Source organism: Chelonia mydas, chromosome 6 (assembly GCF_015237465.2).
Source record: "Chelonia mydas isolate rCheMyd1 chromosome 6, rCheMyd1.pri.v2, whole genome shotgun sequence".
NCBI lineage: Eukaryota > Metazoa > Chordata > Testudines > Cheloniidae > Chelonia > Chelonia mydas.
The window spans coordinates 74,196,491-74,224,143 of record NC_051246.2 but is presented as its reverse complement, the minus strand read 5'-3'; the positions used below and the strand labels follow the sequence as shown (position 1 = coordinate 74,224,143).

Below are 27,653 nucleotides of genomic sequence, written 5' to 3'. Positions count from 1 at the left end.
TCATTTGCCAAACTTTATGCTCCTTTCCATTTTCCTCACTAGGATTTAACTTCCACTTTTTAAAGGATGCCTTTTTGCCTCTCACTGCTTCTTTTACCTTGTTGTTTAGCCACGGTGGGACTTTTTAGGTTCTCTGACTCTGTTTTTAATTTGGGGTACACATTTAAGTTGAGCCTCTATTATAGTGTCTTTTAAAAGTTTCCATGCAGCTTGCAGGGATGTCATTTTTGGCACTTTACCTTTTAATTTCTGTTTAACTAACTTCCTTATTTTTGTATAGTTCCCCCTCTCTGAAATTAAATGTTACAGTGTTGGACTGCTGTGGTGTTTTCCCTGCCCCAGGGATGTTAAATTTAATTATATTATGGTCACTGTTACCAAGCGGTCCAGTTATATTCATCTCTTGAACCAGATCCTGTGCTCCACTTAGGACTAAATCAAGAATTGCCTCTCCTCTTGTGAGTTCCAGGACTAGTTGCTCCAAGAAGCGGTCATTTCAAGTGTCAAGAAACTTTATCTCTGCATCCCATCCTGAGGTGACATGTACCCAGTCAATATGGGGATAGTTGAAATCCCCCATTATTATTGAAGTTTTTTTATTTGTATAGCCTCTCTAATCTCCCTGAGCATTTCACAGTCACTATCACCATCCTGGTCAGGTGGTGGGTAATATATCCCACTTGCTATATTCACATCTACTTGCCACACTTAAGAGATGGCCAAGCACATTCTGCATTAGCTGAGGCTTTGGAGTGGTCTTCAAAGTGGCTATAATGATTAGGTATCATCTGTATTACAGTAACACTCAGACTCCCTATTTTGGATGGCACCTCCTTTGAACTGGGCACTGTACAAACACAGAGTGAAGATGATCCCTTCCCCATAGAAGTTGCAATCTAATTCAATAAAATACATTAATATAAGTCAGCCTAGAAGAGCATGTCCTCCGTTAGAGGGAAAGCTCCAATTGCTAGGCCAGCTGAAGGTGCTAAAAGGCCTGGTAGGCCACTGCTGCTCCCTGGGAATCCAAAAACAGTGGTGGTTCCAGTACAGCTCTGAGACTGCAAAGGAAATACCCCTTGCCGGAGGAAACAGACGTAATCTCCTTCATTTCATCAAAACGTTTCCCCCGGCCCGCCAACAGCACCTAATCTGGATACCGTTTAAAGCAGCTAGCTTTCTTCACGATCCAAATCTTGTCAGGTGCTGAGAAAGCAGAGGGATCCCAAAATCTCAATGAGAGGGAAAAGAAGAGCCGAGTCTTGCCAGCCCACTGATAACACTGCAGCCCAGGATGTCTCACCATTTCCCTTTGCAGCCCCCCTGCCCGCCCCCCCGTTTCCCCCCCCCCCCCCCCCGCCACACACACGTGGGACAGGAAGCCTGACAAGATGGAGAAATGTGAATGGAACAACCAAATCCTGATTAGGGATATGTTTTGCTGGAGAGCATGCTGTCGACTACCTAAGGACGAAGGCCAGCATTTTCAGAAGTGGCCAGTATTTTTGGGGGGGAGAGGGGAGGGTTCAGTTCTTAGATGATCAGTTTGAGACATCTTGGATTTTAGAGGTGCTGAGTACCCAGTATTTCCAAGGGAAGGCCTTTAAAAATCAGATTCAAGTTGTCTTAAGGTGGGCACCCAAAAACAGGGACAGAAAATCGGTGGCCACACGAAAATGCCGGCTTTAGACTATGCGTGTTTGGCCAACATTGTTCTCAGAAACAAAATACCAAGAAAGCCACATTAGAACCCTGTTAGCAGCAATCATGATTAAAGATAGATATATCTGTGTTCCACTTAGCTCTGGCCTCATTCACTTATTTTCTACAAAGAATTATACAAGTCAGGAGGAGCATCTGCCCATGTTGCTGAGCTAGCAGTGTCATTTTGACCTGTATTACTTAGCGCCATCCATTTCTGCTATCTGCACGCTACATCACCTACTGGCTTGAATGCTGCTAGATTATCCTCGCAGATCATTGATTACTGCATGTCCCCAGTCGCCTCCTTCGTCCCATACTGCTTCTACAAAGGAGGGCCCTTTGTTTTCAAACTAGTTCTGCATCCACTTGAGTAGCTCACAGTCACCTACTACGTAGCCACTTATGGACCTTTAAAATGTGTCTCTTTTGCCATATTGTGTAAAAGCTTCCCCCAGATCCAGGCAAACTATCATATATCCATAGCTCCCCTCTGGCCTATTGACTCTTACCTCTGGTGATGAGTAAATCTTAAAAGGCACAGAGATCTGGCTCTAAAATAAAGAGATGGACAGCTGCCCCATATCCCTGCTTGGGGGAATGCTGGAGGCCTTCCTGGGAGACAAGAGCACAGATTCTTAGGCTCAGAGGAATATTTAGCAAATGAATTTCCTCCTTTGCTCCTGTTCCAAACCCCTTCTCCTGGCCTGTGATGGATACTCAATGGATAACTCAAACCAGTCACTTTGCAGACACAAGAAGGATGAGCGAGCAGCTCTTCACAGTCCTCAGCTAAAAACCAACCAAAGCAGGCCCTTGAGCCCAACCCAGAATGGTGGGAAAATAAGCTTGTACCTGAGCCACCTTCCTAACACTGGTGAAAGCATGAACTGAGCAGCCACTTGGGCCCCTATATCCCATGCAAGTTCTATAGCTCACAGGCTAACCACATCTTCCCTGTTCGCGAACAGGGCTGGGAGAGAAGGAAACAGCTCACCGCCACACCCCTTACTCCCTCCAGCAATGGGTCCAGAAGGGGAAGCAACTTCTGATCTGATTTTTTTCCCCTCCCTCTGCAAAACTGAAGAGCCCTTCTGCTTGAGACCCATATCCTGGCCAACCTCGCTGGAGATCTCTGAGTGCAGGGAGTGACCCTGTCGGCTCCGGGAGACCTACAGCACCAAGGACACATTTCCTTTGTCTTACGGAAGAGGAGGGGAGCTGCACTGACTCTCCATCTTTCCCTAGGCTGACCCATGGGACAGAAGGGGGGCCCTGATCATGCCACCAGAGTACTCTTTCATGGAACTAGGACACAACTGCCTGCGCCCGGGGGGGTCAGAGTGCATTGCCATCACCTCACACACACACACAGGCCCATATCACCCACCCCTCATATCCATACACACATGCACTCGCTCAGCATCCCCCTCATCCACCCATCCCTCTCCATGCATCAGGTGCCCACACATACAGCAGACATACATTTTCCCATTGCCCTCTCCTACTTTCTCACATACAGGCTGCCCACACACACATGCACACATGAGCAAGCACTCCCAGCCCTCCAGCAGGACTTCGGCCTCCTCCGTGCCCCCAGCACATACAGTGAAAGCCCAGGTACTCACGTCGTCCCACTTGATGAAGCGCTCGCCCTTGGAGAGATACTCCTTCACCTCGGGGGGCGTCAGGATGGATGTGAACATCGACATTCTGTCCCACAGATCTGCCCCTCAGCCAACAGGGCAGCTGCAGGGCTCACTCTTTCTTGGCCCCCCTCTTCTTGATCTCTGCCTCTCACATGGTGTTCTCTGCCACTGCTGCCCTTGGCATCAGGCACCAAACAACCTCTTATATGCCAGGTAAAATTAGGGACGACTCGCACAGACAAGCGAGGAGCCGCTCATCTGCATTGTAAATCAGTGGTTCTCCAAACAAGCAGGTGGGTCCCAGCACAGGGAGGAGAAGATGAAGCTTATGCAAGAGGAAAGCCTGGGATGGGCTGAGAGAAACACACGCATGCACACACTCTAGGAGAGATCTACTCCTTAGAACTCTGCACTACTGAAGTGTAATGTTCAGCAGACACTTCCGGACAGAACTTCCTTAAATTTTTTTCTTTAGAACAAGTGCAGTCTCTGCCAGTGAACCACCCAGTCATTTATCAATTTCAACAGACACCAGCACAAAACACCAGTGAGCCTGGCCACACATGATCAGCCCCCTCAACACTACAGAACCATCTACCATCTACAAGGAATGCATTTATTTTACAGTGCATATTCTACCTATATAGTCCACATCACTGGAGCATCTGAACACTTCAAATCTTTAATGGAATTATCCCCACAATATCCCTGTGATGTAAAGAAATATTATACCCATTTTACAGAGGGAGGAACCTGAGACAGGTTACATTTAATGACTTGCCAAGGTCATATAGGAAATCTGTGGTTGAACCAGGAATTAAACTCATCTGAGTCCTTAGGATGACCCTTATTCTCTAGGTCATCCTTCCTTAGTTCAGGTTACTTCACTTTCAAGCAGGGATAAGTGTCACTGGTGCAAATCCCAACTTTCTTTATCTACACTAGGGGGGCTGCACCATTGCAGTTGCCCCAGCTTCTGGTCACCAATGGCTGAATCCCAATTATAGACAAAACCTCAGAGCAGGTTGAGTGAAAGATTCATTAAGGTTCATTAACCTTTCATGCCGACCTGGGCCCTAGATTTGAATCCTAAGCATGTGAAATTCATGGGTTTGATGCAGAATCAGGGGCAGCAAGACAACTTTCATGGAGTTTTGCTTTGTGTTTTGAGGGGTTTTTGAACTTTAAGCTCAGAGCAAGATTTACAGAGTAGATGCAAACACCATAGATCGAAACCAAAGGAAAGATCTGCCAGAGCGTCTAAAAGGTAAAACCTCCAAGTTTCTCGTAGCTCCAGTGAAGAGCACTGTGTCTGGGAGATACATAAGACCGGGGGTAAAGATAACACTCTCTCTGTTAACGGCAGGGGCTGCTCTCACCAGACTGGGGTACAAGTACATTGACACCATTGTACAAAAGGAGCCCGCCACCCCCAAACACAGTTGAGTGCACAGAGGGCAGAACTGTCTGTTTGCTAATTGCAGGCAAGGAGGGACATCTCCCTGGGCAGGTGCAGAAGCATTGGTGGCTGAGGAGACGGGCACACAGATTGAAATGTATGGGACTGAAGGCATTTAGCCTTTTTTGAATCAAATAAATGGCAGGTTTACTGCAACAGACTCCTGATCTAACAGGATTTCCATATGTGAGCTGGGATTTCATAACAGTTCCCTTCTATGAAAATCAAGCTGTAGCAATTGTGGTTGTGAGCTATACCTAGCACAGCCATTGTTCACGGAAGGGCGGAAGAGAAGAATATAAAAGGAAGTAAAGTTTCTCTGAAAAGGGTAGGTGATAAAAATGGCTATGTTGACATTCCTGTTGGTCGCGGAGGCAGCCTCAGCATTTTGAAGTGGGCCTGATGCAAAATTTTCGTCTCTGCCTTCCCAAACCTAACCTATCCCTACCTGGTCATCCCGCCACTATGCACAGAGCCAGACGAAAATTCTGGGGAAGGTCAGTCGGACATTTCTGTGGGGCATGCTCACGTTTTGCTGATTCATTTTTTCTGGAAACTGTTAGGTGCCATTAACTTGAGCTGTAGCTAGTGCTCCAGCTATAATGAAAAGCGAGGATGGGAGCAATATTCAGACAGGTTCCCACAGTGGAAGCAGAGCAGTCTGAACAAAGTTAACATCTTTTAAAAGCACGTTCCAAGGGTCAACTCTTCCTGCAAGTTGGGAGTCTAGACCTCCAGCCACAGCTGGGCTTTGAGCATATTCTAGTACATTTTAGCTGTACATAGTGCTTTCCAAACATTCCTTTAATTAGTCAGCCAAGATGCCTGTTATTATCCCTGTTGTACAGCTGGGGAAACTAAGGCAGGGAAATGATGTGACTTGCCAGAGCTATCGAGATCCTCCATGTCAGAGCTCAGAGTAACAGCCGTGTTAGTCTGTATTCGCATGTTAGAGCTGGGGTTAGATCACAGCAGTCCCTCACTTCTGGCCCCGTAAGTAGCCCACTCAGTCTGTCATGCTACTGAGCTTCTCCCACATTATGTTCAGAGGTCACACTAGCTGCTGAGCTTCAGGCAGCCACCTGGGAAGCAACTTGTGATGTTCCTGGCCCCCCTGGCAACAGTTTAGGCAGCGCTTCCTTTACTAGTGCAGTGTCATCCTCTCCCAGATCAAGACACCTGTGACTGCACAGATCCCAAAGGCCAGAATCAGATGAGTATAAGGGACATCATTAACAACCTGGGACTTTTAGGGAAAAATCACATTCAGCACTAGTGATTGGGGTTACATTTTCAAGGCTAACCTTGCAAGAGGCTAGAAACACAGGACCAGATCTTTAGGTCTAGGTGAGCTATGCTAAGGGCAGGAGCAGTGGGAGGGATGCAATGATGGCTTAAAGTCCTTCTTGCTCTCACCTGATCACCTGCATAAGTCAGAGCAGTCTCAGGGCTGCTGTAGCTTATGCTGGCAGTAATGGCTCCTTAAGGGGCATTTTACCTGATCAGATTTTCCGGAGCACAGTGTGTTATGATGGAAGGTTTGGAAGGAGGTGGGATTCCCTGGGAATCCCCCCAGCTGCCCTTTGTGCAGTGGAAGGAGTGCTAAAGGACAGGGGCAAGGTTTGAAGAGCTGATCCATACTTTTCAAAAAAAGGAAAGCTGAGATTAGCTTTGCCACCTACAGGCAGTGAAAAGCTGGGGGCTTGCAGCTGGAGACCTTCTGCGTGCAAAAAGGCAGTTCCAATTTTTCATCCCATTCATAATTCTGGCAACAGCTATGTCCTGTGCAGTGAGGGTGCCTCACTGTGAGAGTGTTTGCCTCCTGCTAGTGCCAGAGACGCTTCCATCCTCCACACACTTAACCCTAGAGATGTGGCTGCTTTCCCTCTGTCCTGTCCATGCACCACTCTCCCCCTAGCCTAGTGAGAGCACCTTTTCCTGCTGCCAGCCAGATAGTTCCATTCTCCCCAAAGACCTTGCCCCAAGCATCTCCTCTCTTTCACTGTGCTATGACTGCCCCAACATAATGTGAGAACACCCCATAGTGTTTCAGTTTTTCTTGCCGAATAAAAAATGTGACTGAGTTGGAAACTATCTTAGGAGGATGTATACGTGTTAGCCGTTCAACCTGCTTTCTGCTAAAATCCCCATCTGTGTGGAGATGACCAGAAACTCTAGCCTCACTTCCTCTTGCAAAACCCAAATCTTATCTTTAGTTTCACACTCCCTGTTGTACATGGAGGTTTCCTTCCCCTTGCATGAAAACATGGCTGATGGATTAGTGGCAAACTAAAGCAAAAGGCCTGTTTCAACAGCTCAGTAGTTGTCTTTTGAGCATAATTTACCCCAAACTTCCTTTCCTCTGTTATGGTTCACAGAGTATGTTCCTGTAGGGTGGGCCTGCTGTGGTTACAAAATAAAAAGCCAAAGAAGAGACTCAAGTTCAAATCTCAAGACTTGATCTCTGGCTTTCTGGGCTAGCTCCTGAGGAGAGGATGCACTGGGAGAGTGACACACTCTGCTCCCTCCAGACTGTGCCTTGTCTCATTCAGTAGAGACACCTGACTAGGAGCACTACTGGCTAATGCTGAAGGGAGGTCTGTATTGGCTGGTAGAAGGCCCTGACTTTGAGAGGGTGCCCCAGTCTCTCGGTTATTGGAAACAAGACAGGGAGAGAGGGAGCAGAGAATCAGGATAAGGAGATGTTACAGGAAAGGTGAAAGAAAGAGGAAAAGGAAACATTTCAAAAATCTTTCCAGCCTGGGGCAGCACCGACTTGCAGTAAGCTCAGCTTGAGTGAGGAACAACAGACGGAGGGCTTGTCTACACTACAGTGGCTGCAGTAACCCCATAGTGAAGGAAGTATTTCTTCACACAATGCCCAGTCAACTGTGAAACTCTTCGCCGGAGGATGTTGTGAAGGTCAAGACTATAACAGGGTTCAAAAAAGAACTAGATAAGTTCCTGGAGGATAGGTCATCGATGGCTATTAGCTGTTTGCCAGAAGCTGGAAATGGGTGACAGGGTATGGATCACTTGATGATTACTTGTTCTGTTCATTCTCTCTGGGGCACCTGGCATTGGCCACTGTCGGAAGACAGGATACAGAGCTGGATGGACCATTGGTCTGACCCAGTATGGTTGTTCTTATGTTCTTACACACACTAAAGCAATGGAAGGGGTTTTCCCATTGCTTTAGTAACTCCACCTCCCTGAGCGGAGGAAGCTAGGTTGAGGGAAGAATGCTTCCACTGACACAGCTGCATCTACATCAGGGTTAGGCCAGCACAGATACGTCACTCAAGGGTGTATAACTTTTCACACTGTTGAGCAACATAGCTATGCCAATTTAAATGAAAGTGTAGCCCTGGCCTGAGAAAAAAGTAACACAAGGAAACAAAAGAACACAAAAGCCCGGAAGGAAGTGTGAGTTCACAGACAGGAGGAGGGGAGCAGTAAACAAGACAGGACTAGAAGCAGGAGTTGGAACAGAGCCAGAAGGGAATCCTTGGTGTGAGTGGCTGGAGTAAATGAAGAGATTTAGAATCATTAATGTTGACACTGTGCTGCACATGGGCCTTCGAGGGGGAGGGACACAACACATTCCCGCAGACAAATGGGTAGCTTTCCCTAGTACACCCATGTGTTAGATTGCTCAGCCATTCCAAATCTCTGCTCTACTGGTTGCATGGGAACAGGCGCTCACAAGATGCTTTGTCATTTCCCTGTTGTAGCAGAAGAAGGAAGTGCAGAAGCTGAAGGAAAATCAACAGACCTTCTAGCCGCAAGCAGGGTTTGGTTTGAGTTTGGGGGAAAGTTTTCTTATTTTAGTCGAAGCGCTCATGTCCTATTAGCTTTTGCTCCTTTGTGGTGAAATTCCTTGGCTCCATGCAGCGTGCCAGCATCACCCTATGCAGCACGTCAGTTCCACTGAAGCTCTCTGGAACTCTGCCCAGGGGTGAATTTCACCCTTGTGAAATCTTCTTTATGGTACACAACCCCCTTTCAGCTCCTAGAGGATTTCTGAGGATGTTTCCCCTTTCTTGCCTGGTCTCAGCGGAATGGCTGCTCTGTTGTAAAGCTCAGCGAGGCTAGATATTTATAAAGGACTGAAACACAAAATGTCTGAATCCATCAAGTCTGCTATGAACTAAACTGTTTTAAAGAACAATTTTACAGCGTTTCCATGCCCGTGTCTGTCATTCTACTGCAAGATCCTTCTTTCTGTCTGTGCCCATCCCTTACCCATATGATTCCAAATCCCCATGCCTTTGCTTCTCTGTGTCAGGGCCCTTCTCTTCACATCTGTCCCTCCCTTGTAAGAGCCCATGTTTCTAAAACTTTTCTAGTCCCTGTCAGTGACCTCATCTTTATGCCTGTCCTCCCCCTGTCCTGCTGGTCAACCTCTGCCTTGCCATGTATACAGATTTTAATACACAAAATGGGCAATACTTAACCTTTGGAGATTTTGCATGACAGGGTATGAAGGCAATGGTTTTAAGCCATCCTGTCTATTAAACTACTGACTGAACATCTTCTATACTCCAGGAGGTCATGTGGCAATACAGAACCAAATTCAGCCCTGGTTAAAGCAGGCAAAACTCCACGGAAGTCAATAACAAATCACTATCAGAATTGTCCCTTTATAATTATGTTTTGTGATATGAAATATTGACCTCTAGTGGATTTACTAGGGAACTGCATGCATTGCCTTTATAATTGGCATCAAACGAGTGATGAATTCATTCCTAACCAAAGCTGTGTGCCCACCCCTCACTCCTCTTTTTTTTTCCTCCTCCTGAACTCAAGGGTTCCTATCACCCACTTAAAGAAAAACAGTGCCATACAAAAATATGCAAAAAACAAGCAAGCCAATACCCAGTTCCTCATCTACACTGTAAAGTGAGGCCACTGAAGGGTGTGTGTAACCCCCTGGTGAGCGTGTGTACAGTGTTACGTATCTCCATCTGTGCCTGATCCACAGAGGATGTGGGTCTTTCACCGCTGCTTGAGAGGATGGCTTTTCAGTGAAAACTGTAAAGACTTGACTTACGCATTTAGCTCTGGAAGTCCCTGGTTCAGTCCCCTGTGTTTCTGGCCAACCTGATTGCCATCACATGTGCATAGAGAGACAGGTAGTCATGGGTGCTCAAGAAAGCCCTATGCTGTAATGGGTGTTGTGCGTTTTGCTCTTTACACAACAAAAGCCATGCAAAGAAACCACAGGAGCACAGCTGATTTCCAAATCACCATGTTTACTAAATATACACAAAAAATGCCAGACTTGGCTATTATTATTACTATTTGTATTACCATAGCACCTAGGAGCCCTAGTCGTGGAGCAGGACCCATTGTGCTAGGTGCTGTACAAACACAGAACTAAAAGACAGTCCCTGCCCCAAGGAGCCTACAATCTAAGCATAAGACAAGAGACAACAGATGACTGCAGACAGATAGAGCACAAGGAAACAATGAGACACTACTGATCAGCATGACTGGCAGTGGTCTCAGCACAGCAGCAGCCGCTTGTCAATTTTTTTTGTAGGCATCATGGCAGAGGAGAGTTTTACAGAGGGTTTTGAAGAAGGATTAAGAGATAAGTTTTGCAGATGTTTATGGGGAGTTTCTCCCAAGGGCAACATGGGAGAAACCATGAAGGCATTGTTTGAAAATTTAACAAGAGGGTGATGGTGGCTGGCATGAAGTGGTAGTTGACATCTTGATAGCAAATGAAAGATAATTGGTAGAGTGGGATAGGCATAAAGGGCCTTGAAAGTGAAGACAAGCAGCTTATGTCTGATGTGATGGAGAAGGGAGAGCCAGTGGAGGGATGAAAAAAGAGGGGTCATGTGGTGTGACCGGGGTCCGAGTGGGGAGCCAGCTGTGGTCACTCAATTAGGGTGAACTGCAAAGAATGGGGCAGACAATCCCCATAAGGCTGGTGCATATTCCAATACTTAGATTCACCAAGCTAGCATAAAACAGCTTCTTTATTGCCTTACGGGTACTCAGAAGTTGAAGTGGATTCTAGCCCACAAAAGCTTATGCCCAAATAAATTTGTTAGTCTCTAAGGTGCCACAAGAACTCCTTGTTATTTTTGCTGATACAGACTAACACGGCTACCACTCTGAAACCAGTTCCCTTAAAGTGATCCAGCCTCAGGACTCCATCCAGGTAACCACGTCAAATATGATGAAAATTTCTATAAATCTTATTTCATCATATAAAAGAAAAGGATTTACCAATCCCAAAGGATCGGACACATTACCTCCCAAGTTAATGAATGTTTCAGATCTTACCCAAATACACACTACAGTCAATTCTTATTAACTACACTAAAATTTATGAAAAAACAAAAGAGAGAGAGTATGGTTAAAAGATCAATATACATACAGACATGAGTTTGATTCATTGAGGTTCAGATTCATAGTATAGATGGTGAGCTTTGTAGTTGCAAAGAGTTCTTTCAGAAATAGTTTATAGGTTATAGTCCAATGTCCAAATATCATATTCAGGGCATACCAGCATAACTGGGACCTCAGTCTTGTGACTCAAACTTCCCCTGATGAAGCCTAAGCAGATCTGAGATGACAGAATCAGGACCCAAGGATCTTTTATACAATTTCATGTTCTCTTTGACAAGTTGGGATTTCCTCGGGGATCAAAAGGTAATTAGGGTGACTGAAGGAGGTCTATCACCAGTACTTGGCTATACAAATTAACATAAGGCCATTTGCTTGTTCCTCCACCATTCCCAGTACATTTCAAAGAGAGATGACTACCGAGATATCCCGTGTTTACAATTCATTTAAATGATAGGATGTTCTATTGACCTCTGAATTATCAGAATACAGCTTAGACAGGGACTGTTGATTACATTGTCGACCCTACTCATACATATGTAAATATACAAAAACACAAACATGATCTCCCCAGTCTTATGAGGGTTATTTATTTTGCAGGATGTTTAACCCTTTCTAGCCATGCGTCACACATGCTCACAACAATGGGCTCAGAAAATGACCTTTGCAGCAGCATTCTGCTTGGATACGAGCAGGGCAAAAGTGCATTTGTCAACACCACAGAGGAAGATGTGGCAGTAATCAAGATGTGAGATGATGAGAGTTTTAGCTCTGTGGATGGATAGGAAAGCCCATAATGTAGAGATGTTCTGCAGAAAGAATTGGCAAGATTTAGACAGAGCCCGGATGTGAAGACCTAGAGAGATCTCTCAGCAGATGATGACACCCTGGCAGGATGGCTAAAAAGCAATGATTTTTCTTTTAAATAAAAACAAATGGGTTTTTTAATTTAAATGAAATACAGCTTTATTTTTTTTTAAATAAACCTATTTAAAATCAAATTTGAAATTATGACAACCTATGTCAAGAGTCAAGATCTAATCTTAGTATAATCTATTAAAATAATTTAAAGTAAATTAAAAAAATATTAAGCAGTACATGTTGACTGCCAAGTTTTAAAGAAAGGTAACCCTCGAAACTGCTGGAAGTCATGGGCAAAGCACCTGGAGCCAGCTTTTGACAGCAGTAGCCTCTTCTGCAGGCACAGAGAGAATATTTTCTTCATGTCAGTTTACTCATAGATTCCAAGGTCAGATGGGGCCTTGTGATCATTTAGTTTGACCTCCTGTCTGACACAAGCCATAGGACTTCCCCAGTTCAATTACTAGCTTATTCAACGTTAAAAAAACCAATGAGAGCTGAAAATGCAGAAAAGCTTGTTTTCCTCTTCCAGTTAATGAATAAAAACTCGGTATGAGAGGGTGACATCTACAATTAATTAATTATGGATAATACTTCCTTTGTTTAATAAATTAGTTTTAAATGCAAAACATGTTTTGATAAACTTACTGATAAATGTCTTTTCATATGTCTCCAGCACATTTTGGATTTTATTTAACTAATAAAAAGCCATTTTAAAATGCTGATTTGTGCATTGTTAATTGAATTTGAATTTCCATCAAACTGAGCATGACACAAGTCTGAAGTAAAGAATTAATAATCCTCTAGTAAATAAGAAGTGTATCTCATTTTCGAACAATAAAATGCAAAAATTAAAACTGTGAATAAATGTAAATTAAGTTATATAATAATCACTTATATAAATGTGTACAGCTAGAATGAATCTGCCTGGTTATCCAAAAGAAGCACCAAATTTAGTGTAAAGGCTCTATTTAGTTGCAAATCAATATGTTTTAATGATTACCAACCAATGAGAATCAACTTACATTTAGGAATAAAACTAAAAAAAGTACCCATGAAAACACAGTTAAAATTAATTGTTTAAACTAAGGTTTCCTGCTTGCTGATTTAAATCATAATTAAAATTGGTGATTTAAATCACTGGGATTTAAATCTATTCAGCCTGCAGCTGGGTTAGGGCCTGAGTGTGGCGGTTCAATGATGAGACAGAACACAGATTTATTCAAGCAAGCAAGCTGGTCAGCTGAAATGGGCTGCTGCCTGTCAGCTTTCCACCTTCCCTTTTATTATATTTCTCCCCCCTGCGCATTACCTACTTCCACCGCAAAGAGACACAACAAAGGAATGCATGACTTTGATTAATATTCTTATTTTTCAGCCTCTATCTACTACAATCCTAATTCTCAGACCTTGAGGCCAGGCCAAGGAAGCTTCCCACGATTACTGTCCTTTAATTAACTTCCCAGGGTTCATATCTGGTCCTCGTCCTTGGACGGAGCAATGTGTTGCTCCTACACAACGGTCAGGGTGTGCCCTGACTGTTTCCAGGTGGATGGACTAAACATGAGCCCTTCATCTCCCCGTTTTTTGTTTAATTATACTCGGCCATCTCATGGTAGCCGTCAATTTGCTTTTGCAAGCAATTTAACTCCCAAACAGACAAGGACATAACTCGGGGAGCTTGCCAGGGCGAATCTCTACAAAGCCTTAGCAAAGAGGGAATACATTGTACACAGCAGCAGCAAAAAATAAGCCCTTCTACTAAGACAGCAAAGGGTGCCATCACTTAAATTTGCAGGAATATAACTAAAGGTGCGCGAGCCACAGGTAAAAAACCACCCTGATGGTAGGATGATATGGCCATAATTGTATGAAACATTTACAGCGTGGAAACAATTTAAAAAGGGTTGAGGAATTTGCCGACAGCCCAAGGGCACCTTTGTACTAGTGCAGTTAACCACACGCGCACAGGTGACATTGTTGGCCCCGGCCGGGTACGGTGTGTGGAGGGATATAGCCGTGTGAGGCAAGGTATAGTTGGCCGGGCCCCAATTAGCCATGCCAGAGTACTGGGAAGAGAGATTCGCGTAAGCAGCGAGCATCGTCTCATTCCCTATCTCCTCAGGGTGATGACATACTGGAATAAGGCATGTACCTAACAATTCTCCGGCTGCTACAGAATTAGACAAACAAAAGTGGGTAACATTTGCTATTGAAGCCAATCTTTCCCATATGTTATATGTCATTCGGGCCCGTAACGGGGGAAGCGCTTCCGAGCCAACCCCTACAGGAAATAGCAGGCACAAAAGACATACAATCAGTACAGAGTTAGCAGTGATTTGGGCGAGAATCGCCACAAACAAAGTCTCAGGAGTCTCTGGCTGTTGATTTGCCGCCAGTCTTCGTTGAGCCGCCGCGACCAATGCTTTTACTGCTCCCCATGTCACGGGCTGGCTTGGGGCGCTACGCCTCTTCCGTTTCCGTCCTGCCGTTGTCGACCCGGGAGGCACCGCGTTCTCCTCCAAGGTCAGCTGAAACTCCGGTATGGGGTTCGGCAGCCCCTGGCGCCATGCCATGCTGTTTCAGTGCCGGTCGCACACACCGGGCTGGAACCCACAACGGTCCTGCAGGGAGAGACACCGCAGCATATCCCCGACCCCAAGTGATTAGAGGTACTGGGCCCAGCCACTGCGGATCAGGCAGCTGACGGTAAAAGACACGCGGTCTTTCCAGTACCTCAGATTTGTGAAAATGCCGATCCGCGGGGGTCTGCTGATCTGCGTTCAGCGTTAAATTATTTAAAGTAAACAAAAGGATATGCATTTGTTGTTGAATGTCTCCTAAGGTTCGGAGACGCAGCTCCCCTTGTTTTAATTGTTTATCAAGCAAGGTTTTGAGCGTGCGATTGGCACGTTCAACAATGGCTTGGCCCGTGGAATTATAAGGGATCCCGTGTTTAAGACGGACGTCCCATCGGGCACAAAAGGTGGAGAGGGCTGTGGAGCAGTAGGCTGGGGCGTTATCTGTTTTAATCTGGCTTGGGCGACCCATAACAGAAAAACAGGCTAGCAAATGGTGAATCACTTTGGCAGTGGCTTCCCCACGCTGTGGGGTTGCCCAGAGAAATCCCGAATAAGTATCAACAGAAACATGTAAAAAGGAATAGGGGCGGAATTGTGGCACGTGAGTGACATCCATTTGCCACAGCTGATTCGCTGCGGTACCTCTGGGGTTAACGGCATAAGAGAAAGTAGGAGCAGCAGCGGCACAGTGGGGGCAGGAACGAACAATGGAACATGCATGATCAGTAGGAATGTGAAACTGCCGGGCCAAAACAGAGGCAGACTGATGAAAAAAGGCATGGCTTTCAATGGGGTCAGAAAAAAGGGAATTTACCTGACCACGTAGCGCGCGATCGGCGCGCGCATTGCCCTCAGTGAGTGACCCAGGCAAAGGGGTGTGACTGCGAATGTGAGCAACAAAATAAGGAAAATTACGAGTGGAGATAAGATATTGCAAAGACAAAAATAGGCGAAGGAGGTCTGCATCGACCTGAGGGGTAATGAGGGCAAGGGGTAAATGATCAATCACTTGGTAAACATAATGGGTGTCCACAATTAAATTAAAGGGACAATCAGCAAAAAGTTGAAAGGCCAAAATAACAGCAGCCAGTTCCGAGCGCTGCGCGGAACGCTGAGGCAGTGTAAAACGAGAATGCCAGCGAGGGGGGTCACCGGATTGATAGGTGACAACACCTCGATGTGGAGAGCCATCAGTAAAAAGAGTAACAGCAGAAACAATGGGTTGAGAGTGGCTAAGACGATGAACAATTAGAGGCACCTTTTGGGTAATTACCAACCGAGGATCTTTTGGGGGATTATAAGAAATTTCTCCCACATAATCACAAAGAGCAACCTGCCAAGCCAAAGAGGTGTGGCACAAGGAATCAAATTCACTACGGGACAAGGGGAACACAATATCAACTAAATCAGTGCCAGTGAGTTGCACTGCACGGTGGCGGGCTTTACGAACAAGATCAGACAGGGCATCTAAATATGGATAAATATTCCGAGGAGGAGTGGAGGAGAGGTACAGCCACTCTATGATAGAGACGGCTGTATTCGTACGGGGTACAAACAGAGCCGCAGTGGGCGTATGAGGGGTGGCAAGAAGAATCAACCGTAGGGGACGGACCTCAGGGGGTCTGTCCACAAACTGCTGACTCAATGCTGCATTAATTTGTCGAATGCAGGCAATGTGCTCTTCAGTGATGGCAATAACTGCACCCGGTGCTCGGGCTCCACGTAGGAGCTCGAACAACGGCTGCAGCATTGAGGTGGGGAGACGAAAATAGGGCCGAATCCAATTTAAATGACCCAAAATCTGTTGTAATTTAACAAGGGTTAGGGGTTGAGGTAGAGTTAGTGCCGGACGAACCGGAGCAGCATAGGTTTGTAAAACCTTATGGCCGAGGTAGTGGTAGGGATAAGAGCGTTGGCTTTTTTCTGGTGCCACCAACAGGCCATTTTGGCCGAGAATTTGAGACAAAGAGTCAATCTGTTGTTCCGTGACCTGGGGACCACTAAGCAAAATGTCATCCATATAATGGTAGACCTTTAGCATAGGGTACCGGGCACGAAAAGGGGTGAGGGCCCGATCCACAAAAAGCTGACACAAGGTTGGACTATTTTGCATTCCCTGGGGTAAGACCTTCCACTGATACCTTTGAGAGGGTTGCTGATTATTATATTGTGGCACCGTAAACGCGAATTTTTCGCGATCTTGTGGGCAAAGGGGGATGGTGAAAAAACAATCTTTTAAATCTAACACACAGAGCTGATCGGTTTGAGGAATTAAATTTGGATTTGGTAAGCCAAACTGCAAGGGGCCCATAGGTTGGATGCGTTTATTTATTTCCCTTAAATCATGTAACAGCCGCCACGCACCAGATTTTTTCTTAATAACGAACACCGGGGTGTTCCAGGGACTAGTAGAGCTCTCCAAGCGCTGTGCCTGCAAATGCTGCTGCACAAGCGAATGAAGCGCTTTCAGCTTTTCTAGAGGGAGGGGCCACTGGTCAATCCAGACGGGCTCTAAGGATTGCCATACCAAGGGTAATGCGGAGGGCAATGTGGGTGAGGGACGGTTTTGAGCCATCAGATATTAATATCGAGGGTGGTGTCCAGCTTTGTAAGTAAATCACGGCCCCAAATATTGAGGTGGACAGGGAGCACAAAAGGGCGGATAGTAGCAAGGGTACGGCCTCCCGGTTTAGAGACTGTGACCCAAGACAAACTCTGTCGCCCGGGTTTACTACCCCCGATCCCCCACAACTCTTTAGAAGGAACCGTAGGCCAACTAACCGGCCACTCTGGATCACGAATCACCGTAACGTCAGCTCCAGTGTCCACCAGCCCTGTGAAAGGAACATCATTTAAGAGAAGTGTTAACTGAGGTTTCGAGGGGCGGACTGACATTGTCAGAGCAACAAGTGGAGAGGACGTGCTGTGAGACGGCGAGTGAGACAACGTTGATCCAAAGCCGCCTCCGCCCCGAGTTCGATCCTCGGCAGCTGGCACCTGATAGGGGACTAAAATCAATTGTGCAATTGATCGTCCACGCGGGAGCGACTGTGGAAGATGAGTCCACACCTGAACCTTAATAATGCCGGTGTAGTCGGCATCAATGACCCCGGGGATGACAAAAAAGCCCTGTTTCCCAGCATGAGAGTGAGGGAGAACGAGACCCACAAAGCCGGCAGGGAGAGGTCCCGTCACCTGGGTAGGTATGGCGCAGACCTTCCCTGGCAGCCGAAAATCAGTGTCCTCCTGCATGATCAAATCAAGCCCTGCACTTCCAGCAGTCGCCGCCCTCATAGAGTCTATGGATTTTAAGGCAGAGGAACGGTTGTCTGAGTGGGAAACACCCCCGTTTGGCCCTGGGTTCGGGGGGAACCCGTCGCGCGGTTTCCCGACCCGCTACGACACTGATTAGCCCAGTGATAGCCCTTCTGACACTTGGGGCACTTCTTTGAGGGTCGAGCGGGTGCCTTTGATGAGCGGCACTCCCGCTGAAAGTGACCCTCCTTACCACAGCAGTAACAACGCTTCCCCTCCCTCCCGGTTTTTCTCAGGGCGGCAGCCAGAACTCCAGCCTTATGGGCTTGTGTGCCGATGTTCTGGCACGCCCGTAGCATGTCTGAGAGCTCTAAAATGCCAGAGGCTTGCGCCGTCTGGAGAGCACGGCGGCAATCCTCGTTCGCATTCTCAACCGCCATTTTTAACAGGATCTCCTGAGCTGCCGCAGCGTTATCCACCTGTCGGAGGATAGCCTCCTGCAATCTGTTGGTAAAATCCAGAAAGGACTCTGATGCACCCTGACGGATACTGACAAAGCTTTTTGTAGGCTTGCCTGAATCCGGGACCTTCCGGAAAGCATGCTGGGCACAGGTGGAAATAAGGGGGAAGAGGGCCTGAGGGAGTTGAGTCTGCATCTCAACGGTAACAAACTGTCCCTCCCCTGCCAAGTGCTCATAAATAACACCTTCTGCTCTATGAATCTGGGCCTGGCGTTCCGCCTCCTGCCGATACTCACTAAGCCAAATAACATACTGACTGGGTGACAGCATCATGCGCAACAGCGCCTTCCAATCTTCAGGGATCAAGGAGTACCCACTACCTAGCCCTTCAATGAGACCACGCACAAACGTGCTAGTCAGACCGAACTCGCGAATCGCTTTCTTTACCTCTCTAATCACCGAGTAAGGCAAAGTAACCCAGGTTCCAACCGGGTTGCCCTGGTCGTCATTCTGCCAGGTCACCGGACAAACTGAGACCAGCTCAGCCAGCTCCTCTGCTGTAAGATCTGAGCGAGTCTTCGCTGCGTGAACCATTTGTTGCACCAGCGAAAGCCTCTGAGCAGATGCAGACGACCCCCTGGGGGGCCCCGAAGCATGGGGTCCTGGGGGGGATGGTAATCACACACCGGCTCCGGCGGGGAAGGTAAGGGAGGCGGTGGTAATAAAGGCACTGGGGGCGAAGCAGGGAGAGGGATGGCTGCAGGAGCCGACGGCGGTGGCGGAATTGGCAGCCCCTCTATTGGCGCGGGAGAAGGTTCTTCCGAGGCGACACACTGTGTTGCATCGGTAGGAGGGGGGGTGGCTGCAGGAGCCGACGGGCGTGGCGAGATCACCAGCCTCGCGAGGGAGGGCCTGTCTGAGGCGACACGCTGTATCGCATCGCGGCAGAGGTGCCAGGCATGTAAAGCCTGCACAGGCGCCCGAGGCTCTTCATGCAATGTCTGGCCCAACCGCTCCCAGTCCGCTAGCTTAAGGGTTCCGGCTTCAGGGTACCACGGGCACTGGGCACTCACCTCCTGTAACAGGAGAGTGAGTTCTCGAGCGGGGCAGTCATGCTGAGCCTTACGCAGCAAATACTGTAGCTCATTGCGATGTTGCACTTGCAAAGCAGAGAGGGAGCTTCCCATACTTACCACAATGAAAAATACTCACCGGGATCCACGAAGCGGATGAGTGACGCGTCTGAAACCCTTGCCGGGCGAGGTGAGTGCTGAGGGCCCCACGTTTGGGCGCCAGTTGTGGCGGTTCAATGATGAGACAGAACACAGATTTATTCAAGCAAGCAAGCTGGTCAGCTGAAATGGGCTGCTGCCTGTCAGCTTTCCACCTTCCCTTTTATTATATTTCTCCCCCCTGCGCATTACCTACTTCCACCGCAAAGAGACACAACAAAGGAATGCATGACTTTGATTAATATTCTTATTTTTCAGCCTCTATCTACTACAATCCTAATTCTCAGGCCTTGAGGCCAGGCCAAGGAAGCTTCCCACGATTACTGTCCTTTAATTAACTTCCCAGGGTTCATATCTGGTCCTCGTCCTTGGACGGAGCAATGTGTTGCTCCTACACAACGGTCAGGGTGTGCCCTGACTGTTTCCAGGTGGATGGACTAAACATGAGCCCTTCACCTGAGTGCCAGGAAGGATGATGCTGTTGTCCTCTGTGATTGCGAAAGCAGGTAGCAGTGAGGGCATAGGGGGAAGATTAAGAGCTCAGTTTTAGCCATGTTAAGTTTGAATTGATGGGTAGACATCCACAAAATGTCAGAGACACAGGCCAAAATCTTAGCATGGAAGAAGGACACAAATTTGGAGTAGAGAGATAGATCTGTCTGTTGTCAGCATAGAGATGGTAGTTGAATTGGTTTTTGTGGATGAGATTACTCATTGTTAAGGTGTAGAGGGAGAAGAGAAGGGAACCAAGGACAGAACCCTGAGGAACTTACACAGGTGTCTGGAGGCAGGATGAGGAGGATCCTCTGAAGGACATGCTGAAGGAACAATCAGAGAGGTAGAAGGAGAACCAGGAGAGGACAGAATTGCAGAAGCCAAGGGAGGAGGAGATTTCAAAAAGAATAGCATGGTTGATGGTGTCAAGGGCAGCTGACAGGCCAAATAAGTTGAGGACAGAGTACTAGTTCTGAGCTTTATCTAGGAAGAGGTCTAGAGACTTTGGCAAGAGCAGTTTTACTAGAGTGAAAGGGGTGGAAGCCAGATTGGAGAGTCTAGGATGGAATTGAAGGAGAGGAATTCCAGACAGTGATTGTAATTAGTGTGTTCAATTGGTTTAGAGATGAAAGGGAGATGGCATGGTAGTTGGAGAGGCAAGTAGTGGGGGAGGGGTCAGTGTTTGTTTTCTTAAGATGGCAGAGAATTTTACCAGGACACTGGGGATGATGTCTTCTTTTTGTACAAAGTTATGCAGAATCGTTAATAACCACATGTGCTCAGGACTTTGGTGTATATCTGATCCCAAAGAGAGCAGCCCAGCTCCCTTCCCAACACTGTGGAGCTGCTATTTTAGGAAGAGTTCTACAGGAATAATTCACTCTTCTGAAACACCAGTGCTATTGCCTGAAACACCTATGTGTTCACGGGAGGGTTTCTAACCTAACTCTGCATAGTTGGTGAGGGCAGACAAGACCATAGCACAAGGTGGGGTGGTTGCAATCTCTTGCCAGTGAGTCTCTTTGATTAAGTGTTCTGCCTTGTTTACCCAGAAACCCTTTTTCTTTTCTTATTTGTCTTTGTATCAAACCTAAGGCCAGAGTTTTCTAAACTGGCAACTGATTTGGTGCTCAGAAATGGAAAAACCCAGTCAGTGGCCACTTTTGAAAATTTGTCTATAAATAAGTCTACTCTATTTCAATTGTGATTTTACTGCTGTGAGGCCTTGTCTACATTCAGTGTTGCACCCGTTTAACGAAAGGTTCTATTTTAAACCAATTTTGTTAAACTTCTGTGTGGGCACTCTGCATTTAATTTAAACCTCATTTATATTGATTTAGCTAAATTTGGTAAGTACTAAACTTCAGCTAAATAAATATAAGCCCAGCTGAAATTGAATTCAGAGTGTCTTTGGATGCTCAACAGCAGTGTTCTTTTTGTTTCCTGCTTATGAAACTTCTGCTGAAGCAGCTGCTTTCCGATTTCTGACACCAGGTCCCTGCAATGTGGGTGTCACAGATGACTATGAATGCAACTCTCAGATTCACACCCAATGAGAAGTACTTTGCATTCAACCATGTGACTATCAGAAGATGGCAATTACCAAGGTAGGTGCAACTCTCTTTTAAATATTTTGATGTGTGAAGCACACAGCTAAAAGGACTGGAAACTCCTGAGATTAGAGCGAGTTTTTTCACGACAGCATTTGGCAAAGCTCCTTTTCCTACTGACTGCTGAAGGACACTGCCAAGCAATCTCTGTCATCCCTTTCTGATCTGAAAAATCTCTTCAGTCCTTTTTTTTTTGGTAAGATGTTCTTCAATCTCTTGTTTATTTAGTATAATTCATTTCCTACTGCTCCTCATTGTGTGTGTGTGTGTGTGTTTGCGTTTGTGGAAAATTCTTTGGGAAGCTCTGTGGCTTCTGCCCCTACTTGACATTGTGCCAAACCCCCAGTTGATTCCAAAATAAAACAGGGTTTCCCAAGCTGTGTGAACTTTGCCTTATATAAACGCAGCTAGACTGTTTTCAGTCACTACAAATCCTGGACTCACCCTCAACCTTCTTCCATTTGTACGCATTTCAAAAATGCTTTAAAAACCTCTTCAGAACAAATTCACCAGAATAGTGCCTCACAGCACAGAGTAGCTGTCACTGTCTCCCACCCTAGGGGTATTTTCCCTCTACACACACACTGCAGTAGAATACACTCTCATTCTGTGGATCTTCTGTGGATCTTAGCCAAGATGTAAATTAAAAAAAAACCTGTTTTAATGTGCCATAATGACGTGCAGGCTGCTGAGGCATCAGTGCCCTGAGCAACAGAGGGCTGTCTCCATCGGAAGGTACTGCCCTTGGAAAAATACATCTTCTCATACACTTAGTGCCAGATTCTGCACTGGCTTTCCCCCATGTAACCTCAGTGACGTCACAGGGATTGCACAGAATGTAAAGCAGTAGAGAATCTTCCCTATTTTGTGCAAACTACTGTGATGGCAGCTTAATCAGAAACGAAGACGATTAAAAGACCACCTATCCTTCAATTAAGTTGACAAGGGACACTTGGGAGAAACAGAGACAGGGTCTTCCCACATGAGCCACAGGTGATGCCACAGCATGTATGAAAATGTCCCTGTAATGAATAGGAGAAATGGCTGGGGAGGGAGGGAGCAGGCTCCATCTCCAGGACTGAAGTGGGAGGAAGGAATCAAAGGATGAAATGAGGAATGCTTCATAATAAGGGAAAGAGGGCAAAGTCAGAAATCCTTCCTTTACCATGAAGGGCTTAGGGGTCTTGGAGCGATATGACAAAAAGCTCAAGACTAAGCAATCAAGCATTTACTCAAGGTCTCTTCCACCTAGAAAGGAGATGAATGTAAAGGGATGGACTAGACTTGTTTAAGATTAGGAAGCACATAGTGAAAACTATCAGTCTCTTCTTTTTTTAAATCCTGACCCATAATACAACAACAAGGGGACAGTGTGAAATTTAAAGGCAGCACAAGTGTAACCAATAAAAAGTAATGATTCTTTACAGAGTCTGTAATCAGCCTGTAGAAGTCACATCACGGCAGGAGGGCATCGAGACAAAACTGTGGCTGGATTTAAAAAAGGATTGTATAATTTTATAGTAATGAATAACATTTGCAACTATGCAAGCTACGATAATAAGGGTAATCAAACTCATAGCTTGGGGTGAAAGCTGATCACCTGCAGGGGTCACAAAGAATATTTTTCCTGTGTTCAACACTGCACAATTAGAGAGATGCATTGCATATGTGGAGAGGGCTAGGGCGTATGTGGAGGAGGATCGGGAAGGTGGCTGCATGCAAGCACCAGATACTATCCATTACCAGACTCAGAACTTGGTATGAGGTCAATGGTATCAGTTAATCTGTCAACTACATTATTACGGGGCACTTAAAAGAGCAGACTAAAACCTCTCAGGACAATAGACAACAGCCAGGTCTAAGCAACAGGATTCTAAAATGCAGATTTGAGGTTGTATCACAGAGAGTCAATGTCAGCATCCAGGAATTAAAACTAATCCTAAAGGCAAGGCAATTAGTAGGACCCATTTGACTGGGCAAGGCTCTAGAGCAGGGATTCTCAAACTTCATTGCACCACAACCCCCTTCTGACAACAAACATTACTATGTGACCCCAAGCTGGGGGGTGAAGCCAGAGCCCGCTCCAGGCGCAGGGGAAGGGGGAGGCAAAGCCTAAGCCTGATCCCTGCCACCCGGGCAAGGGGGCCAGAGCTGAAGCCCAAGGTGGAGCCTGAGCCCCGCCGCCCAGGGTTGAAGCCCTTTGGTTTCAACCCTGGGTGGTGGGGCTCGGGCTTTGGCCCCGAGTCCCAGCAAGTTAATACCAGCCCTGATGACCCCATTAAAACAGGGTTGCGACCCACTTTGGGGTCCCAACTCACAGTTTGAGAACCACTGCTCTAGGGGAAGCAGAAGCCCAAGAAAGAGGGGAGCTCAGCAACCAGCAGCTAATGAACAGTATGGTCTCAAAGGGAGTGTGTAGCTCTCTGTTAAAAATAAACAGATGGCAGAGAGTGCCATAAAAGCCAAAGGATTCCAAGGGTCTCGCTCCTTCTTCTTATTTATAGAGGGTCCAGTTCTGTGAGGTGCTGAGCACTCTCAACTCCTAATGTCTTCAGTGGGCACTGAGGACATTTAGCAAGTAGCAGGTGGCTGTCTAGAACTCAGCTGCCTCTTAGCACCATTGCCTGGCAACCCAGTTGCTCCCAGAGTGGACAGAAGAGCCAGAAGATCATCATTTAAGCCTTGTAGCATCAGCAGCACAGTGGCTGGTCAATGCATTCTATGTCTGCAGCTGTGCCAGACCTGCTTCCCGTACTGGACCTTGCTCCCACCCACATCTGCTCCTGTTCCAGCCCCAGTCTCTACCTTTCTCTGAAATTTCTGCCTCCAGCCATTGGCTTGTCTTCTGGCTCCAGTTCCACCTTCCAGCTCTGCTCGGACCATTAGGCCTGAGTCTTTCTCTGACCACTAGATTGCACTGCCTACACCACAGTGTGTGACAGTGGCAACCCAGTAAGCCACGTTCTGTTTGAGTGCCTGACATGTTCATTGGCTACAAAATCCCTCTGCTTTCTCTCCACCCCTGAAGCTCTTCCCTTGAGCTATGGGAGACTATTCAATGCACAGTTTGATCCTTTACCTAAAATGCCAGGGATAAAAAGAAAGTCATTAAGGTAGATCTGGCTTCCTGGCTCTCATTTGTCTGAGTGTGTTGCTTTAAAAGTTATTAATAGGGTAATAAAGAGATTAGGAACACAGGGAACACGCCTTCAGCTAGCTGGCTGCACTCTAACAAAGGGACATCAAGAGAAAACCACACTCATTTGCTGGTGGTGAAAAGAAAAACTTATGCCTGACTGGTGCGGACGTCAACAATTTCTTACGTAATTAACTGAGCTCGTCATATCAAGCACAGAGGCAGCCAGGCCTTGGCATGGGGGAGGGCAACCTTTAACAACATCTAATTCCTCTCAACATTTCAGTGGAGTTATTTGCTTTCAATTAACCTTTAGTTGTGACTGTTTTTAAAATCCCTTTTGGCATGGTAGTCGATTGTGTTTCTGCAGAGCATCTGTGTAACACACAGTCTCATAAAATGCGCTGCAAGAAGTCAATCCAAAACTGAAAGGAAAAGGAATAGTTTAAGATGAGATTTTTAAAAAAGGATTTGACTCAGTGGTTCAGGGGAAGGATGGGAAGATTGTTCCAGATAGATGGGGCAGCGTCAGGAAAGGAGTAACCACCAACTGTGGAGAGTCAGAAGTGGAACAGGACAGAAACCAAGAGGAGGAGTGGAATGGGCTGCTGGGAAGTAGGTGGATTTGATGTCAGGGAAGTAGGATTACGTTAGGCAGCTGTGGCTGCTTCTTATTACACTAATCATAACCATCTCACTGTTATATTGTGTTTCTACTACCTCTTAGAGGTATCCACCTGTTATCTCTTATATGTAGATTGTAAAATCATGGGGGCAGGGACTGCTTTTTGTTACATGTGCGTCTAGCAGTGCTTGAGTCCTAAAAACAGAAGTGCTGAAACACACTTCCAGTACTATCACTAATTGACAGTACTGGAACGCTACTCCAGCTCCGAAAGTAAGTGCTTGAATGGTGTTCCTGAACGTGACATCAGGACTTGAGCCCTGGCCTGGGGTGTGTAGTGCCTAGCATGATGGACCCTAGGCACCACCAGAATAAAAAATCAATAATAATGAAGTTGGAGGGAGTGCATGTGTGGCGAGTTTTGAAGATGAAGACAATTTTGGAGAGGAATCCATTGGAAAGACGAGAGATTGGGGATGAGATGGTTCTCCATCCTGCAGGGAGCGAGTAGACTAGCTTTGTCAGTCTTTACACCCTGAAATTCAGAGAGCAGGGTTTAAGGAAGTACTTTATGAATTACAAGAACTGAGACAGTAAGTCATTTGGGTACAAACGAGGATTTCACAAGAGGCAAGATGATGGTAATCTGAATGATGGCAATGCAAAAAGAGGCTGACTAAGAAGAACGTATGAATTTGGGGCAGACTAATTCCTAGATATATAAACTCAGAAGGAAGTTAGGAATTAAACTGAGATTGATAGGGGATCAAGAAGACTTTTTTCCCCAGAAGAAGGACCTCAGCCTTTGTAGCATTCAATTGTAGGAAGTTATAGTGTAGCCAAGAGCTGACTCACAATGGGGAGATAGATGGGAGACAGAGGGATTAGTGAGTGTGTCTCCTGTATAGAAGTGATATCCAAGCCTGAAGATAGCAATAAAATGTCTCAAAGGTAGGAGAGAGGTGAAGAAGAGAAGAGGTCTGAAGACAGAGCCTTGAGACACTCTGTAACAGAGGGACTGGTGAGAAATTGTAAAGCCTCCTTCCAAAATGAGGAGTCAGAGAGATATATTCAAAGCAGGAGAAGAGTATGCTGGTGTCACTGACTTTTTGCTTGAGGTGCTAAAGAAGGACAAAGTGATTGACAGGATTGAAAGCTGAGAAGTTGAACACAAAAAGAAGAGACAAGGATGAGTTTATCATTAAATGCTAAGAGAAACCAGCCAGGAAGAATTAGTCAAAACTCTGCTTTTGTGAGAATTAGGGTCAATTAAAAATTAATTTTGTTGGAATTGAGATATTGCTTCCATCTGCTTAAACTCAAAGTCTATAACCAGGAAAACCCTTGTGTGTTACAGAATTTCTAAAACAATGACAACTTATTTCTCCAGTTCATGAAAGGTTTACTATTGTAAATCAGATCTTATCATTATTCAGGTCCCTGGAACCTGGCTTCAGTTAGGGCAAAGTGCTCAGGTACCACAGTGACAGATGTAGTATAAAAACTAGAATAGAATAGGTGCTTGTATGAAGATGTAACAGCCATTAACACATATTTTCCACAGATATAAACTGACATTGTGGGTGACACTGGCATTCCAAGAAATAATGTTTTGAAATAAGGCGTGTCATAAGTTGAAGTTTAGGAAGTTGTCTATGTTAAACAAGAACAGTCCTGTTAATTTTTTGCTCCTTTCAGATCACAGTAAAAATGCTTATTGTTTGCAAATGAAAAAGAACAAATATTTCATTTCCCAGTTTCTAAAATGCTGTTACTAGTAATACAAAAATAAAATAATATAAAAAAGCAGGTACAGTATAAAATATGGCTTTATATTGTCTGTTTCAAGTGTACCTTTAAGTTTGACTGGACTGATCTTGAGCACTCTGCCCCAATTTAGATGATGAATTTTTTGTTGTCCTTGCCAGCTGGGGGTCTCGTGCTGAACTACAGTGGAATCTGCCATCCAGTATTTGGACTTGTACATCCACGTTGCATATTACTACAGCTGAGTCGTGAACAGAAAGGAGAACACTTCCCCTACTATGATGTCAATTGCCTCAGCTAGAAGTCAGATCATTGTTATTTCTGCTGCACAGATGCAGGATCTGGGTCCAGAACTTCCCAAATCTATATAGGTGCCCCTCAAAATGGTCCTCTTTTGGTAAAGCAAGAGTGAATTCTACCGCCAATAGCATGACTATTTAGGCAGCTGCACGGTGAT

The 27,653-nt window shown here is 46.0% G+C and overlaps 1 protein-coding gene and 1 long non-coding RNA gene across 7 annotated transcripts in view; one reads left to right on the top strand and one right to left on the bottom strand.

Annotated features, from left to right (window-relative positions):
* Window positions 1-3,798, bottom strand: part of PLCB2 (phospholipase C beta 2) — a 68,798-nt gene extending 65,000 nt beyond the window's left edge. Inside the window, exon 1 of one of the 6 annotated variants that reach the window (XR_005225531.2) lies at window positions 3,330-3,796. Coding sequence is in view for 4 of the 6 variants with exons in the window: in XM_027831493.3 (XP_027687294.2) it covers window positions 3,330-3,413 (84 nt within the window). In the remaining 2 variants the exon portion in view is untranslated. Of the gene's footprint in view, window positions 1-3,329 lie in introns of all 6 variants that reach the window. The other 5 variants (XR_005225530.2, XM_027831493.3, XM_037900489.2 and 2 more) reach the window with 5 other exon arrangements.
* Window positions 1-12,735, top strand: part of LOC122466412 — a 65,536-nt gene extending 52,801 nt beyond the window's left edge. The window contains exon 3 of the long non-coding RNA XR_006291859.1: window positions 11,773-12,735. This is a non-coding gene — a long non-coding RNA (uncharacterized LOC122466412). The remainder of the gene's footprint in view (window positions 1-11,772) is intronic.
* The last annotated feature ends 14,918 nt before the right edge of the window (window positions 12,736-27,653 follow it).